General features: G+C 42.2%; 1 protein-coding gene across 5 annotated transcripts in view; it reads left to right on the forward strand.

Annotated features, from left to right (window-relative positions):
* GRAMD2B (GRAM domain containing 2B) overlaps positions 1–17,312 on the forward strand; it is a 96,741-nt gene that overhangs the window by 32,717 nt on the left and 46,712 nt on the right. The window contains exon 1 of one of the 5 annotated variants that reach the window (XM_036409401.2): positions 2,634–2,872. The exons of 3 other annotated variants lie outside the window; for them this stretch is intronic. In XM_036409401.2, the coding sequence (XP_036265294.1) occupies positions 2,790–2,872 (83 nt within the window). In that variant the 5' untranslated portion in view covers positions 2,634–2,789. Of the gene's footprint in view, positions 1–2,633; positions 2,873–17,312 lie in introns of those variants that run through there. One more of the 5 variants, XM_036409404.2, reaches the window with a different exon arrangement.

Here is a 17,312-nt window from a genome sequence, read left to right on the forward strand (position 1 = left end):
CTCTGCTCTTTCCCCACAGGCTCCTTCCCACTCCCCAGCCTTCCCCTCCTTTCTCACTTAAGATCGTACTATTGGAGTCCTCATCCCATACACCAGTGTTTCCCAAAGTGTGGTACGCATACCCCCAGGGGTACGGGAAGAGTTTGGGGGGGATATGCATTGCACCGGAGTTTGGTGGGGATATGCACTGCACCGTGCTTAGCTACTCCTAATTCTACATTCTCATTAGTACGAGGGGTACTCAGCGTTACGAAAATTATAGAAGGGGTACACATATGTCAAAAGTTTGGGAAACACTGCCATACACTAAAGAACAGGTTTCAGGGGAATTGAAGCACTTATTTTTTAAAAATATATATTTTATTGATTTTTTACAGAGATAAAGGGAGAGGGATAGAGAGTTAGAAACATCGATGAGAGAGAAACATTGATCAGCTGCCTCCTGCACACCTCCCACCGGGGATATGCCCACAACCAAGGTACATGCCCTTGACCGGAATCGAACCTGGGACCTTTCGGTCCCCAGACCTTGGCTCTATCCACTGAGCCAAACTGGTCAGGGCTGAAGCACTTATTAATTAAGCTGTAAGCCATGCTGAGGAACACTTGCCCTAACTCATGTGGTAAAAGAGGCCTGACCATGATATGTCAAAGGTTAAACATAGGATTACCATTATGACCAGGAATTCCATTCATTGGTAGTAGCCAAAAAGCAAAAACAACTCATCAATAGATGAATGGATAAACAAATGTACATAAATTTGGAATGTTATTTAGCATAAAAAGAAATAACACATGCTACAACTTGGATGAGCCTTGAAAACATGAAATTTAGTGAAATTATCCAGACCCAGAAGAAATACTATTGTCTGGTTCCCCTTAGATGAGGTACCCAGAACAGACATATTCATAGAGGCAGAAAGTAGAATAGAGGTTATTGTTGAATGGTACAGAGTTTATGTTGGGGATTTTTTTATTTTTTTTTAAGTTTTAGGCATAGATAGTCTGATGATTACACACAATGTGAATGTATTTAATGCCACTGAATTATACCAATGGTTAAAATGATGAATATTACATATATTTTTCTGCTATGAAAAAAACTACTGGAGGGCAGAAAGAGTCAGTTCTGGCTTGAGTTCTGTCGTGGGGACAGCGTGGAGGGCACCAGAGAGTGAAAGAGAGAGTGGCTACACAGAGTTTGGGAGGGTGACAACCTCTTCTGAACTCCAAGCCCATCCCCAACTGAGGAGGGGGTGGAGCTAGAGAAAGGATGTGGAGGCTGAAGCCATAATGTTCCCAGGAAGAGCCTGCACTGGGTACTGAAGAGCATGGACTCCAAGCTTCCAGAGCCTTCCATGGCCGGCCCAGATGGGCTCCTGCAGGAGGGGCTCAGTGGTCGGGAAGCAAAAACCCAAACCAACCAAACAAACAAACAGGAAAACATAGACAGTATTTGTAGAATTTGTACATAAACATTTTTCATTCACTTATTTGTCACGTGTTGTGAGAATCAATTCTGGATCAAGGAGGCTATAAAAATGTACTTCTGTTTTCTAATGACATAAGCTAGTCAATGGAGAGGAAATAAGAAAACTTATTGATAAGTTTTGAAGGACATGCATCTCCAAAACATTTGAGGCCACTTGAAGGGCTGGTTTTTCTTTTATGCACACACACATATATACATTTTTATAAACACTGTGGTTGCATAGTCTTTATAATTTCTCTTAAGTCTAAAATTAATTTAAAAAGAAAAACGAAGGACTGCAGCCCCAGAGCAAAGAGTTAATAATATTTCCACCCCCAGCCATGTCATGCTCTACTATTGCCACTTAACAATTGTTTTAGAGTTGAGCTTCCAACAAGTTATTCTTACCCTCGGCCACCCTGTAACAGATCTGAAAACCAACAACACATAAGCTATTTGCTATATAAGGGAATGCTTAGAAGAATGCCTGGAACGTTGTAGCTTCAGAAATGTGTTCAGTGAACAAATGGATGGTTCAGACAAACCCAGCAAGTCAAAACCTCACCGAGAGGCGGGAAGCAGAGGCATTCGTTGTATTGGCTGGGTGCATAAAACCTAAGCTGTTAGGAGCTTTCGATGTAAGCTTCTCCCCAACAGAGCTAGGAATGGTCAACCGGACAACCAGTGGAAGGCAGCCGCCTCTTACTGCCTTTGCCATTGAACTAAGCTATTGTTGAAGGCCCTGGGAAGCGCTCCTCCACGAGGCACTATCCTACGTGAATAATTTAGGCCAGGAAACAGCCAGCCCACACAGCGCATCTGTGGGAGCGCCTCCCTCAGTCGTATCCATTTCCTGCGCCTGCAGCTGGCTGATCACCTGTCAATCCCCTGGTGACGGTGCGGGCTGCAAACAGCCCCTCTGAATCAGGAACTTAACTACAGAGCAGGGTGCCTCCCCAGGCCAATGTCTCACCTGCTGGGCCCATCATTAGCTGCCTCCCCAAGCAAGACTAGTTCCACAGGTTTCCTCTTCCTCTCCCTCCGCCCCTGGGGGCGGGGAAGGAGGCTGTCCTCCGCCCCGGCCCTCCCCTTCCCTCCCCCGCGGCTCTGCCCCGCTCGCTCGGGCCAATCGCGGCCGCTCGGACGTGTCCAGGTTGGCGGCCTGGATGCGCGCGGGGCGCGGGCGGCGGGCGCGGGGGAGGCGGCGCGGGGCTGGGCCTGCTGCGCCCCCGAGGGCGGGCGGCCGCCGCGGGAGGAGGACCCGGAGGCGGGACGGAGGCGCGCGGAGGGCTGAAGGTGCCCTCCGGCCGCGGCCCCGATGACCGAGCTACAGCCCGATGCGGACGACGCCAAGCCTGCCAAAGTGCCCGGGAAGAGGGAGAGCAGAGTGGGCTCAGCCCAGTGAGTATTCTCAGCCCCGGCCCCGGCGCGGGGAGCGCGCGCCGCCCCGACCTCCGCGCCAGGGGCGCGTTTGGGGTGCAGAGAGTTTGGGGAACTTTTAGGCGGACGGGCTGGAGGCTGGGTCGCTCTCTGGGCGCCCGATCTCTCTGGTTCTCCGGCTCTAGTTGGGGAGGAGAGGCAGGGCGGCGTTCCGGGAAGGTCCTGGGGCTTGCCATCCGACGGGGATGTGCGTTCTTGGAGCAGAAAGTTGAGGTGGGTGTTCGGTGAGCCCCCCGGGAGGGCTGCGGCACCCATCCGGGTCTCTGAGCCCCTAGAGAAGCGGAGAGCTGACATGTATTCCATTTGTCCCACTTCTTCGTGGCGCGGGGGACCATGCAGCTGTCTTGTGGATGTGACCGGTTGTTCATTTCTCTGGGAGGTGTATTCGCCATTGGATTTAGACTTTGAGTGTGTCTTCCCTCCCCCCGCCCCCCCCCCCCAGTCCCTCACTCTTGAAAATAGTGGAAAACATGAAATATGCTTTATCTTCCCCCTCCAAGGCTGCCTGCCTTTGGTTGGGTACTTAACACAAACTTGTTAGACACTTTTTTTTTTCTTTTTTCTTTTTCTTTTTTTCTTTTTTTTAGAGAGAGAAAGAGTGTAGAAGCTGCCTCGAGGAGTACAATGAATATCTAATAAAACACTTCAATATCGGGTTGGGACTCCTCCTAGAAGATTACTGTGCATAATAGGATTTGCACATTGTTTGACTTACACGCTCTTCTGGTTTAAGAAACTGAAAACTCAAATATTTTCGTCTCAGGGATTAGCTTTCTGTAATGAAACTTGTCTTTGCCTGCACAGCTTTTTTTTTTTAATCCCAGAAGCATGATTATTTACATGATTACTATTGCCAGACATTCCTCTAAGAAGGAAAAGCATCTTTCTGGCGTTTGCTTAGCATAATTAAATGACGTTAAGATAAACATCTGAATACGATATATATTAAGATATATCTAAATCAGCCCAATTTTAAAAATGGCACCAAGCTGTTGGGTATACCAAAAATGCTTTATTGATACTGATATAAAAAGATGATAAAAAAAAATTTTTAATCCTCCCCTTAGGATAGATTTATTGATTTGGAAGAGAGAGAAACATCAATATGAGAGAGAAACAATCAGTTGCCTCTGTACACTCCCTGGCCAGGGAATCAAACCCGCTACCGGGAGTTGAACCCAAAACCTTTTTGATGCCTGGAAGGATGCTCCAGCCAAAGAGCCACTCGGCCTGGCGCAGATGGTAACTTATTTTAATGAAGATTCGATCTCCATCATTCACTATTTCAGCATTGACTAATTTTTAAAATTCACAGCCTGGCTCCATCCACATAAAGTCTTCTGTTTAGAAAAGCATATTTCATCTGAGTGTCTGTTGACGTTTGGGTTAACGTTTTGGAAGAATAGCTTTATTAGCTGCTTTCGTTTATTGTTTCAAAGACTTTGGTCATCTACTTGTCGCTTTCTTTGACTGTTCTCTCCTTGGCCTTCCCAACATTGTCAGCTTAAGCTGATGTTCTTTACTCTTTATGCACAAATCAATGATGGAGAAAACTTGCTATCAGTATAACCTTCACAAAATGCTTTTGTTTCCTCACCCCAAACTCTGCTAACAATTCAAGTTCGCCCGGGGGTAGTGGCTCAGTGGTTTAGTGTCAACCCCGAAACCAGGTGATCACAGTTCAATTCCCAGTGCGGGCACATGCACGGATTGCGTGGTCCATCCCCGGTGGGGGGTGTGCAGGAGGCAGCCAATAGATGATCCTCACCATTGATGTTTCTACCTCTCTCTCTCTCTTTCTTCCTCTCTCTGAAATCAATAAAAACATTTTTTTAAATTCAAGTTCAACAAAAAAATGAACTCTCAAATGTTATCTATTTCCTTTGCACTTAATCATTCTTATATACGTTACTTCTCTAAAGAGGTACTGTGGATAGTCGTATCACCATTTTATAGGTGACAGGAGTGGTGAGTGGCACAAGCAAGACTGGAACCCAGGACTTTGAACTCAGTAGTTTCACAAAGTAAAATGACTTAAGTCTACACAAATAGCTACTGAGTTTCCAAATCTTCATACTCCTAGTCATCTGGAGATCCAGTGAAGGAGATTGTTTTTGAATGTTTGAAAAACATACTATAGCATTTGGACTAATTCTCTTAACTCAAAATGCTTCAGATGTTGGGAAAATACTTTTGTTGATGGTAAGCGTTGAAGCTCAAGGTCCCAACATAGCGCTTCCTTTGGAACAGCCAGTTTCAAATTCATTTCAGTTCAACAAATAAAGGGGTACCTCCTATGTGTTCAATAACAGTGGGGAACACAGGGATGTCTGTGACATGGTATCTGCCTGCGGGAACTCCCAGGGCAGCTGTGAGAGGAGGCACACCGGGACAGTACTGTCCTCCTAGGGACTTGGGTGGTCCTGTCACATCACACACACAAACGAGATGCTATTAAAACGTCTGGCCTATTGCAATCGCCACAGTTAGGATGTTTATCCCTTTGGCAGTCCTTGTTAAATTTCTTTTTATTTATTAGATTTTTTTGTTTGTGTTCCCCTACAAAGTGGCCATTTCCAGGCCTCCTGGAGACTAGGTACTCTCTTCCTCTGAGCTCTTAGACTCACTTTGGTACCGGAAGACTAAGTTGAAGAGGGAGGTAAATACATCATCACAGTGATATACTGGTAGGATAATCCCCTATTTGAAATCATTTTGTGTAGCCAAACTGTTACACTTAGAATCCCAGTCTAACTTCTGTTTTGAACTTCATAACTTAGATTAATAGTCACTCAGTTCAAAATTGTTGAAGTTCAGGTGTCGCAAAGGACATTTTCTATGAAGTGTCCGAATGGCTTACTTCTCCCCGTTCCCCTGCAGCTCTAACAGCACCCAATAGGACTCATCTCCTAGAACCTGGCCTCCTGGGTAGGGACAGCTGTCATTTACTGAGAGCACTTACTGTGTGATAGCCGTGTGACCAACACTTTACATTCATTTCCCTACAGAATGAGGTAGACACCATTATCTCAGTTTTACAAATAAGAACACTGAAGTTGCTAACTCACCTACTAGTTTACTGTATATTAGTCAGCTTTCCTCTAAATGGATTGCAAACTCCAATCATATTGTCCCTTATTGAATTTTTCAGAGTACCTATCAATATCAAATAATTACTCTCAATAACCACCTGTTGGTGAGTTGGGGGAGCTGAAACCCTATACCCTAACCCCCCTAATTAAGGTATGTAATATGCTTATAGCTGACATTCAGCTTAACTTTCTTTTTTCTTTTTTTAAATAAATTTTTATTGTTCATATTATTACAAATGTTCCTTTCCCCCTCTTCTCACCCGACCCTCTGCCCTTTCCCCACCCCCCATTGTCCTCATCCATAGGTGCACAGTTTATGTTCAGTCTCTTCCCACATCCCCCTCTTCCCTTTTCCCCGAGAATAAACAGTTCACTCCCCTTCCATACCTCTGATTCTATTATATTCAACAGTTAATATTGTTCCTCAGATTTTTTTTTTTTAGTTTCCTTGGTTTTTAGATTCACTTGTTGATAGTTACGTATTTGTTGTTCATAATTTTTATCTTTATTTACTTTCTCTTCTGAAAGAACCCCCTTCAGCAATTCATATAATTCTGGTTTGGTGGTGATGAACTCCTTTAGCTTTTTTTTATTAGTGAAGCTCTTTATCTGACCTTTGAATCTGAGTGATAGCTTTGCTGGATAGATTATCTTTGGCTGTAGGTTCTTGCTATTCATCACCTTGAATATTTCTTGCCATTCCCGTCTGGCCTGCATGGTTTCTGTTGAGAAATCAGCTGACAATCGTATAGGTGCTCCTTTATAGGTAACTACCTTCTTTGCTCTTGCTTCTTTTAATATTCTCTCTTTGTCTTTTGCTCTTGGAATCTTAATTATGATTTGTCTTGGTGTGGTCCTCTTTGGATTCCTTTTGTTTGGAGTTCTGTGCACTTCCTGGACTTGTAAGTCTAATTCTTTCACCAAGTGGGGAAAGTTTTCTGTAACTATTTCTTTCAGTATGTTTTCTATATCTTGCTCTCTCTCATCTTCTGGGACCCCCATAATTCTGATGTTGGTTCTCTTGAAGTTGTCCCAGAGGTTTCTTACATTATCTTCAACTTTCTGGATTCTCTGGCCTTCTTGCGTCTGCGGAGGAGTGTCTTCTGGCTCTTTATGTTCCAAATCTTTGACTTGATTCTTGCGATCTTCCATTCTGTTTTTAGGACTCCATAAAATATTTTTTATTTCAGACAATGTATTCTTTATTTCTTGTTGATCCCTTATTATTTCTAGTTGATCCCTTTTCATATCCTCATAGGTCTTGTTTATTTTATCGGCCTTTTCTAGGAGATTCTTGAACAACCTTATAAGTGTGGTTTTGAACTCTATATCCAGTCGCTTTTTGTCCTCCATTTCTTTCGTTTGTGATCTATTTGGTTTAGGCATTTTCGCAGGCAGCTTTTCTGATGGGGCGGAGTTTCAGGGTGGAGCCTACAGCCTTGGCTTCCGTCAGCCCCGCCCTATGCGACTCCTGAGACTCAGGGTCCTTCAGTACTTGTTGCGAGCGCCTCTGAGAGAAAGGTGCCCTCGATTTTCGCCTGCTGCCAAACTGTCTATGCTCTCCCCCAATGAGTCCGGTATTGGGGTTCAGTTCAGTTGGTAGTGGGATTGGAGGTGGCGTTCAGAGCAGTCTGGAGCCCCTTTCTCCTTCCCATCAGGGCAATCCCGCTGCACAGCCAGCCGGCCCTTCTCTGCGCACAGTGTGCGCGCCTCCGGGACCTCCTTTCGCCGCTTCCCTGGAGTCCCGCCTTACAGCCCAGCTCCCTCTGGATGAGCCTGGGTCCCCGGGGTCTGGCCTAGAATTGGGGTTCAGAGCAGTTGGAGCTGGGCCCAGCACAGTCGGAGCTTTTCTCTCCTTCCTGCTAGGGAACGCCAGCCAGGCACTCGGCCTCCCTCCTCTCCGGCTCTGTCCTCACTGCGCGCGCCGCGTGTCTCCGTACCTTGGGCTTTTACAGCTCCTCCATGCTTCCTTCTGGTTTTCTCCTTGCTTCTTGTTGTAGAATTTCCAGTCAGTCAACTTTCCTGTAGTTCTGGGTAATGTCCATTTTATATTTTAGTTGTATTTTGTTGAAATTGTTGTGTGCGGCTGCGGCTAGTTGCCTACCGGAGCAGCCATCTTGAATTCTCCTCCTCAGCTTAACTTTCTCAGGGAAATTCCACTCTTTTTAAATGTCTTCATCAAGTTTTCTACCAGTAGCAGGTGGAATTTTTAGGTTCATTTACTTGCCTGAGAGCTGTGGTTTAGTGATTCATTTTTGTGCTAGAAGTGAGAGCTGTGATTTAGTGATTCATTTTTGTGCTAGAAGTGAGGCTGCAGATTTACTGATCACCAAAGGGGCATTTTGATACCCCCTTCTTTTTTTTTTTTTTTCTTTTCTTTTTTTTTTTTTCTTTTCTTTTTTTTTTTTTTTTTTTTACCAAGAATTGGTCATTTAGCAACTTATTTTCTTTTGAGGTCCTGGTTTTTCCCCACTTTCATTACTTTTTTCATTCTGAATTTTGTTCCCAGTACATAGACAGTTCTAACATAGCCTAACTTTTTTGACACACATTTTATGAGATGCACTTTTACTTCTTAGAGGCTCTATGGATCTGATTTAGTAATAGCCAAGTTACTTTTAATCAGTTTCAAAAATATCTAAATCTAATGCTGATATATTTCTGGGCAAAATTATTTTAATTCGTATTTCAAATAATGAATTGCATTGTACATAACATGCAAATTGAATTTTTAAGATTTAAATTTTAATAACTTGGAACGTAAGAATTCTAGAAATGTGTTCAACCCCAATTTATACTCGTGGAAAAAGAGAAGATAGATGTGGGCAATGTAAACATTTACCTTGAAAGGAAGCTTTTTTAGTATTATCAAGACATAATAACAATTTTAGGGGCATCCTTTAACTTTAAATCATGAATTCAAGTAAAAATAAATTACGTGCAGTGAAAGCATTTATTATCCAACTATCCTGTCTTTGTACATGGCATATTGGGGATACTTGACAAGCAGAATAAGGGTTGGAAGTGGGATCTCGAATTGGAAGCTAGAGGAGCAAAAACATAATTATTGTATATATTGTAGTTTGATTTTTTTAGTGCTTACGTAATTGCAAACTTTGGAAATGCCCATTTAGCAAAAGGATCTCTATAATATGTATTATTTATCTTTCAGTTTGTGTGTATTTGTAACATAATTTAAAAATTTTTAGCTGATACCGGTTTGGCTCAGTGGATAGAGCGTCTGCCTGCGTACTGAAAGGTCCAGGTTCAGTTCCGGTCAGGGACATGTACCTTGGTTGCGGGCACATCCCCAGTAGGGGGTGTGCAAAAGGCAGCTGATGGATGATTCTATCTCATCGATGTTTCTAACTTGCTATCCCTCTCTCTTCCTCTCTGTAAAAAATCAATAAAATATATATTTTTTTAAAAAAAATTTTTTAAATAATTTAATTGTCAGGTCACTAACTTACAGATTACCCATGCACTTTCAAATATGAAATTTGGGATAGCAAGAAAAAATTATATTAAAGTAAAATAATCAATGGAGGAGTTTGAAACAATGGAGAAAAATGAAATATGTTCTGGTTTAATCTTTTGTTTTGCTTTTTAAATATATATATTTATTGATTTCAGAGAGAGAGGGAGAGGGAAAGAGAGAGATGGAAACATCAATGATGAGAATCATTAATCAGTTGCCTCCTGCATGCTCCCTACAAGGAATCAATTCCTCAACCAAGGCATGTGCCCTTGACTGAAATTGAACTTGGGACCCTTCAGTCCACAGGCCAATGCTCTATCCACTGAGCAAAACTGACTAAGGCTGACTTAAATGTTTTGAAAAGTAATTCAATGAACCAAGTCAGTTCTAGAGATTATTGTCAGAGAAAATTACTTATTTCTTAAGGTAGTATATAAAGTTGAGAATGTAGGTTCTAGGAAAGTGGGATTTCCTGTCTCCTAGAAGTGCTATCCTGGCAAGTTACTGAGCCCCTCCAACTCTCAGGTACATCACTAGAAAGGATAATGCTGATATTAGCTGTTTCACATAGGCTTGCTTTGAAGATTAAATGGGAAATGTAAGAAATGCACTTTGCCCAGTGCCTGACACCTCAACTATCCATAAGCCTAAGCTGTGTTAAGCCTTACTGTTGAGGATCTGAGACATGATGTGGGATAGAGGTGAGAGGCTGGCATAAAAGGTAATTAAACTTGCCAGGCCAGTGTGGCTCAGTGGCTGACCATTGACCAGGAGGTCATGGTTCCATCCCAGTCAGGGCACATGCCCAAGTTGCAGATTTAATCCCCAGTAGAGGATGGGCAGGAGGCAGCCGATCAATAATTCTCATCATTGATGTATCTATCTCTCCTCCCTTCCTCTCTGAAATATATATATATATTTTTAAGGTAATTAAATAGTCAACATTCAAAAGGCCTAAACTGCAGTAGCACCAGCGTTGCATTCAGTGAGCCTTCATCCCATCAGTTCAGCCTGAGGGCACTGTGACGGCATCTGACCCCTGCCATGAACCCAACATGGCATCTTGGTGTTTAGTTTACGCTAAAAGAGTCTCATGCCAAAGCTACTTAACTAACCTGCTGGCTTGTTTGTATCTTTCTTACTAATACCATGTTTATTACATCTGTGATCCACTGATTTCATATCCTCTTCCTGGCACTGAGCTTTTATCTCTTGGCTCCTCATTTTCAAATGGCTGAGTATTTTTTCCATTTGCTAAAGCCCATTGGAACCCTTTTTTTTTTTTTTTAAGTTTCTTTCTAATTCTTTAGATGCTCAGTTTTAGGCACTAAAGACATTTTCAAATGGCATAAAGCAAAGACGATGGACAGAGACTCCTCCACAGTCACCTTAACGACTACTCTTTCTCCCAAAAGGAAGTATTTTTATCCAAACTTCAGTTTTTTTACCCTTAGAAGCGAAGCAGAACCAACGGAAACTGCATTCCCTAAGATGGGCTAATTTATGCGCCGCTCTCATTGGTCATTCCACATGTGCCCCAGGCTCCTGCATTCATAATGGGACATGATGTCTCAAGATGCAGATTACACTATTGGGACATATTTTACACATTACAAAATTTTTGTTGCTTTGTTATTGTTTTTCCTTAGTACACCCACCTTCGTGAATGAGCTTGTCATGAGGATTGAATAGGACCTGACCGCATACTATAAGAGAGCTCAATGAATGGTGGACGTTATCCTCATAAATCACTTTTCCCAAAACTTCTTTGCAGAATAGCTATCTACCAATCAAACAACCCACATGGTTTTAACATGGAAGGAGACACAAATCCATCAGAACGCAGCTTTGTTAGGGTGACCTTAGCAGAGTGAACTCATCATGTTGATGGAGGGATTGATTTCTGACTGAGCCACTCAAGTTATCAGTTCATCTGCTTATCTCATCTGTCCCACTCTTCTCACCAGGTGATCCTAGACAGGCCCCTGATCGATGATAGAGCAATATCTGGGCCCTATGAATAACTAGATAGAGGTCACAGTAGTGAAGACCTGTTCAAAAAGAGACCCAAGTGGAGAAATGGAAATGTGAGGGGAAAGACCATAAGGAAATAGGGAGAGAAAGGAAATGAGTTGGAAAAGAGAGGGAGAAATGTTGAGTTATATGTTGAAAAGAGAAATCTTAAAAATGCGGATTTACCATTAGCCTGTATGATCTGCTTCTGCCCTAGCAGATGCTCCTCTCTCTCTCCCTCTCTCCCTCTCTCCCTCTCTCCCTCTCTCTCTCTGCTGTTCTGTGTCCTGTCAGCAAAGTTTCAGGCACTGAGATGGGTGGCTGACCTGCCTCCTCTTCCCCAGTGGAGATAGTGACCTGCGTACAAATGTTGGGGTTTTCTTAAGATCCATCTATATCAAATGTCTGATTATTTCCATATTTGTTATCTTCTAAGTTATTCATGTGCAGTGGCTTAAAAAATACAAAGAACCTCAGAATTACACTAATTTTTATGTCTCTACTATTAAGGATTATTATCTGAAAACAGTTATCTTGTGATCCTATGAATCATTTTGAAACCCCCAGTGTATATTGCTATAAAAAGGTGTATTGTGAACTGAGTGAAAAACTAGATCATCATGACCACTTTTATCATTGTACTGTTTCTATAATTCATTGGATTCTAACAACGTAAGTTTTGTGCTAGATGCTTTATATAACCTGTCACATGGTGCGCCAAGAGCCTATGTGAACTGTCAAGAATATATTTCTTGCCCCTACCAGTTTGGCTCAGTGGATAGAGCATCTGCCTGTGGACTGAAAGTCCCAAGTTCGATTCCGGTCCAGGGCATGTACCTTAGTTGCGGACACAACCCCAGTAGAAGGTGTGCAGGAGGCAGCTGATGGCTGTTTCTCTCTCATCAATATTTCTAACTACCTCTTTCCCTTCCTCTCTGTAAAAAATCAGTAAGATAGGTTTATTTTAATATATTTTATTGATTTTGTACAGAGAGGAAGGGAGAGAGAGAGCGAGTTAGAAACATCGATGAGAGAGTCATCGATCAGCTGCCTCTTGCACACCCCCTACTGGGGATGTGCCCACAACCAAGATACGTGCCCTCGACCGGAATCGAACCCGGGACCCTTCAGTCCCCAAGCCGACGCTCTATCCACTGAGCCAAACCGGTTTCGGCAAGATAGACTTTTTTTTAAGAGAATATATTTTTCCTTCCCTCTCTCCCTTTCTCTTTTAATAATATATTGATAATAATAGTATATAAATCTGGACTGGTTTTGAAATGAAGTTGGTAGGTTCCTTATGCTTTCCTTTGATTTAATCAGAGTCTTTTATGGAAATTTTACCCAAAAATCATATTTTTTATGAACTCAAATTCTAAAACCTCAATATGTCAGGCTTATGAGAAAAGAATGAATGTTATATGAGCTAGAAAAAAAGCCAGAATTTACTGATAATGACCAGAGCCATTTGCTCTAGTTCTCAACTGAAGTCACTGAGTAGTTGTGTGCTGGGCACCATGCTGAGTGTTAGCAGTCACCACGATGAAGAATTTAAGGTCTTTGCCAGTAGGAAAACAGAGTAGAGGAAAGGACTATTTTGAGATTTAATCTTCTTTCACAAAGAGTAGGTAACTCCAGAAACTATATCAGAGCTAAGACGAAATGAGGTAATATTGCCCTGTGCTTATAGACATTGTTCAATGTGCTTTTACATGTATGCATGTAATGAGGTAGACATTGTTATCCCATGTGATGCATCATGGAGACACGGTGACTTGCCCAAGGTCCTAACAGATGCTGAAGTGTTGTGCCTCCTAAAATAACCCATCTGTGACCTCACTAGATTTAGGAGGACCAAAGATACCGAGGGCAAAGTGGCTCACTCCCATGAGTGTGCACGCATCCTGGAGTAGATCTCTTAACGTGTACATTTCCGTTTTCTTAACCACAAAACTAAGCCTCACTTCCATTCTACAGTTCTGCATTGGAAGGGTTTCTACGTTCCCTAGGGGACTGGGCAGAGAGAGCACCTTTAGCCATCACGTGGGCACTGGTACTTTCTCTGTGTATACTAGTTCCATGTATACTGGTGTCTCTCTGGATACTTCTCTATTCATCTGAGCTCAGACCTGACAATTAAGGGAAGGTAATTGTTTCAGTTGCAGCTTTATACTGTGATTTACACAACAGTCATTCATAAATTACAGTTTTTAAAAACATAAGTACAGCCCTAGCCCTGTTTGGCTAAATGGTTGCAATACCAGCCCTCGGACTAAAGGGTCCCAGGTTCGATTCCAGTTAAGGGTACATACCTAAGTTGCAGGCTTGATCCCTGGGCCTGGCCTGGGTGCATGCGGGAGGCAACCAGTCAATGTGTCTCTCTCTCATCATTGTTTCTCCCCCACCCTCCCACTCTCTCTAAAAGTCAATGGGGGGAAAAATGAGGATTAACAACAACAAAAATAAACCACAAGTACAGAGTGCTTTGCACAAGGACAGAGTGTTTCGATGAAGTAATGTGACTGATTTGTTTCAAAAACATGTGAGTGTTGTCTCTTAAATAGTCACTGAAGGAACCCAAGAATCTTTCCAAAAATGCTGGAGTTGCACAAAATCTTTTTGAAACTCTTCTTGCAGAGTTACTTTCAAAGCCTGGAGCCCATTCTTTGAGTAGTTATAAGCTGGGCAAACCCCCTTCCCTTGAGAATAAATTCAATTTTGGAAGCAGCCTGAAGCCTAATTTGGTAGAATAAGGTATATATGAATAGTTTAAATACCATTGACTTCATTTTGGAAAGAGTAAAATGTAATAATTATCATTCTGCCCTAAAATCATTTTTTAATGTTTATATCATAATGAGGTAAGGTTGAGCATATTATAAGCATTAAAAAAAATAATTTGAGGATATGCACGACCCTCCTCCTGACTTTCTCACATGGTAGCTATTGATTACCAACATGAAGTTTTTGGTTTTTATCTGAGAATCACCTGCTGGTTAATATTGGTGAACTGATTGGTCTACTTACTGGTAAGTCCTGAGCATACCAGCTTGTTCTAGCATATCTTCCTGTTCCCTGTTCTTGACTTTGGGTCAGAGTGGATTTATTGGCATAGCATTTTATCTAAGATCTTATTTTCGTACTGTGTTTTTCCATAAATTTTATATGATATGCTCCACTCTTCTCCAACCCAGCGTAATTCAACAAGTATTTCGCTACCGCTGCCTCTGTGCTGGGAAGACAAGGCTAAAGAGATGGGGGTGATGCCCTTTACGAGCTGTCAGTGTGGGGAGAGGAGAGCAGGGCCCACACACACACTCACTCACACACACACACACACACACACACACACAACTAATGCCCTGTTTTAAGAATTCCACAGTAGTTATCAGCTGCTAATGGGAACAGAGATGTAGCAATTCTTTTCCTTAAGGTGAGCTGAGCTAGGAGATGATGGTTAAAGTGAGGTTGGTGAGGAAGAAAGTACTTGGCCTCAGCTGGATGGAGAAAATCATTCTGGGAGGGAAGAACAGGATAGGCTGCTTGAAAGTTCAAATTCGTATTTTTTGATGACTACTGAGGGGTCTCCTGTGGCTAGTCTGGTGGGGCAGGAGGACTAGCAGCAAGAGCAGAGTAGGAAGGATCTGGAGCCCTTCAGAATCCTCCTCCTTGCTTTATTTTCTTCGCTTCACTTCCGGCTTTGGCTCTACTACTGATTCTTTGAAACTTCAGGGAAATCTTTCTGTCTGGTCTTCAGTTTCCTCCCCTGTAAAGAGAGAGGGCTGAATGACCTGATTTGTTAGATCCCTTCCAACATGAAGAGTGCAAGTCTTTGAAGAAACTGCCCTACTTCTCCACACTCCTCTGTAGCCTTTGTATAAAGAATTCTATCAGACTGAACCAACTGAGGGAAGCCTTTTGAATATGAATAGGATCCTTGCTTTCTTACTTGCTTTGGCCTCTTTTATTTTTCCTTTCTTTTATTTCTTTCCCTGGGTAAACCTATACCTGTTTGAGGTAGGACTGCCGCGGGAACATACCTAACCTATCCTCTTACGCATTTATAGATACATATCAGCATTCTTGTCGCATTCAGACAACCCCACCTTGCTATTTGGCTGAAGGGGACAGTGCCAGCGTGCCTTCTGGACCAATCATAGTAGAAATGTCTAATCAAATAACTTAATGTAAAACCCATCACACAAATGGGACCCAGACTCATTAACAGTAGGATTGCAGGTTTCTCTGGTATAATTGAGGTCTGAAAATAATCATACTGTATATTGCACTTGAATACAGAATACGATTGAAGGTTAACAATTCTTTTTCTTTCTAAGTGAAGTCAGGGATACTAGCTTACCACTTCAGCTTAATAATCATTATAGCATTTTTAAAGTACATTTTATATTCCTTAAAATACTTTTATTTACATCCGTAGTTGAATTTAACACATTTTTTAAGGGCCTACTATTGTTAGGCTCTGTACTATGCTATAAAAATATTAGGATGTATTAGACATGGACCCTACTCTCAAGAACATAAGAGCATATTTCACTGTAATTTGAGCAATAACTTAATATTAAATATGAATTTTATTTATTGTGGTAAATAAGAATATGTACAGGCATTTTAAAGAGAATAATGGAGGAGAAACTAGCCCAGTGTCGAATTGAGTAAAGACGTCTTAAAGGAAATAATACATAATACCTAAGTCTCAAAGGAGGAATAGAGTTAGCATCCCTCTCACCCCCCTTCCTTGCGCGACAGAGAGAGAGAAAATGTTCTATCCAGAAATAATAGCCAAAAAGGAAGTTTATGTGACACAGCCTGGTGACTGTGGAGAACTAACATTGCTAGAACATAAAATGTAGAATACTAGCTGACAATGCGTGAGGCAGGAGCAGGAGATTGGAGAGGAAAGGTCACAGAGGATGACCTTTTGTGCCTTGAGGAGGAGCTTGGACTTACCTATAAGACAAAGGATCCACTGAAGGGTTTACCCAGGAATATGAGAGTCAAGTTTGAGTTTTGTTTTGTTTTTTTAGAAATGACTCCAGTAACAAGGTTCAAGATTATTTCAGAACAAAACAGGAAGCAGGGATTAACTGGCTATGAGACAATGCAAGTGAGGTTGCTTTAGTAGGAAAGCTGGGGAGAGAATAGGTTTGAGAAATGTCAAGACAATGGAACTGGAGGACCAGGTGATGCATTGGATTGATAGGGGGAGGAAGCTAGTGACTGTTTTTCTGTCCAGGAAGGCTGCGTGGATTGTGATGCCATTAGTTAAGCCATAGAACATGGGAGGAAAAGGAGATTTGGGTATTAAAATGATGAGCCCCTTTTATAAAAGTCAAAATTGATGTGGAAGTCTGTGCTATAAGAAGAAATATATTTGGTTTTTACCCCCAGTTTCTGGCAAGGAGCTCTTAAAGTTGGAATTTCATGAGTGATTGGACTGTCTTTTGTTTTTCATAAATAACCTCTTTTAATCATACCTAAGTATATGCTAATGAGGTGATTGAGGGTTAGGCTCCTAAATAGCCTCAAGATGGGGCTGATCACCATCCTGTTTAGAAGTTGGAAGCTTTCAGCCCCACCCCTACCTTCCTGGGATGGGAGGTGGCCTGGAGTTTAAGTGCTATAAAAATGCTTGAAAAATATTTGATTGGTGAACAAATAAAAGTGCCTGGAGGATAATGCATCCAAAGAAGGCATAAATGCTCCACAAGCCCACATACCTTGCCCTATGTGTCTCTCCCATCTGACTGCTCTTGAGTTGTAGACATTATGAGAAACTGGTAAATGTAAATTAAGCATT

Source organism: Pipistrellus kuhlii, unplaced genomic scaffold (assembly GCF_014108245.1).
Source record: "Pipistrellus kuhlii isolate mPipKuh1 unplaced genomic scaffold, mPipKuh1.p scaffold_m20_p_4, whole genome shotgun sequence".
Taxonomy (NCBI): domain Eukaryota; kingdom Metazoa; phylum Chordata; class Mammalia; order Chiroptera; family Vespertilionidae; genus Pipistrellus; species Pipistrellus kuhlii.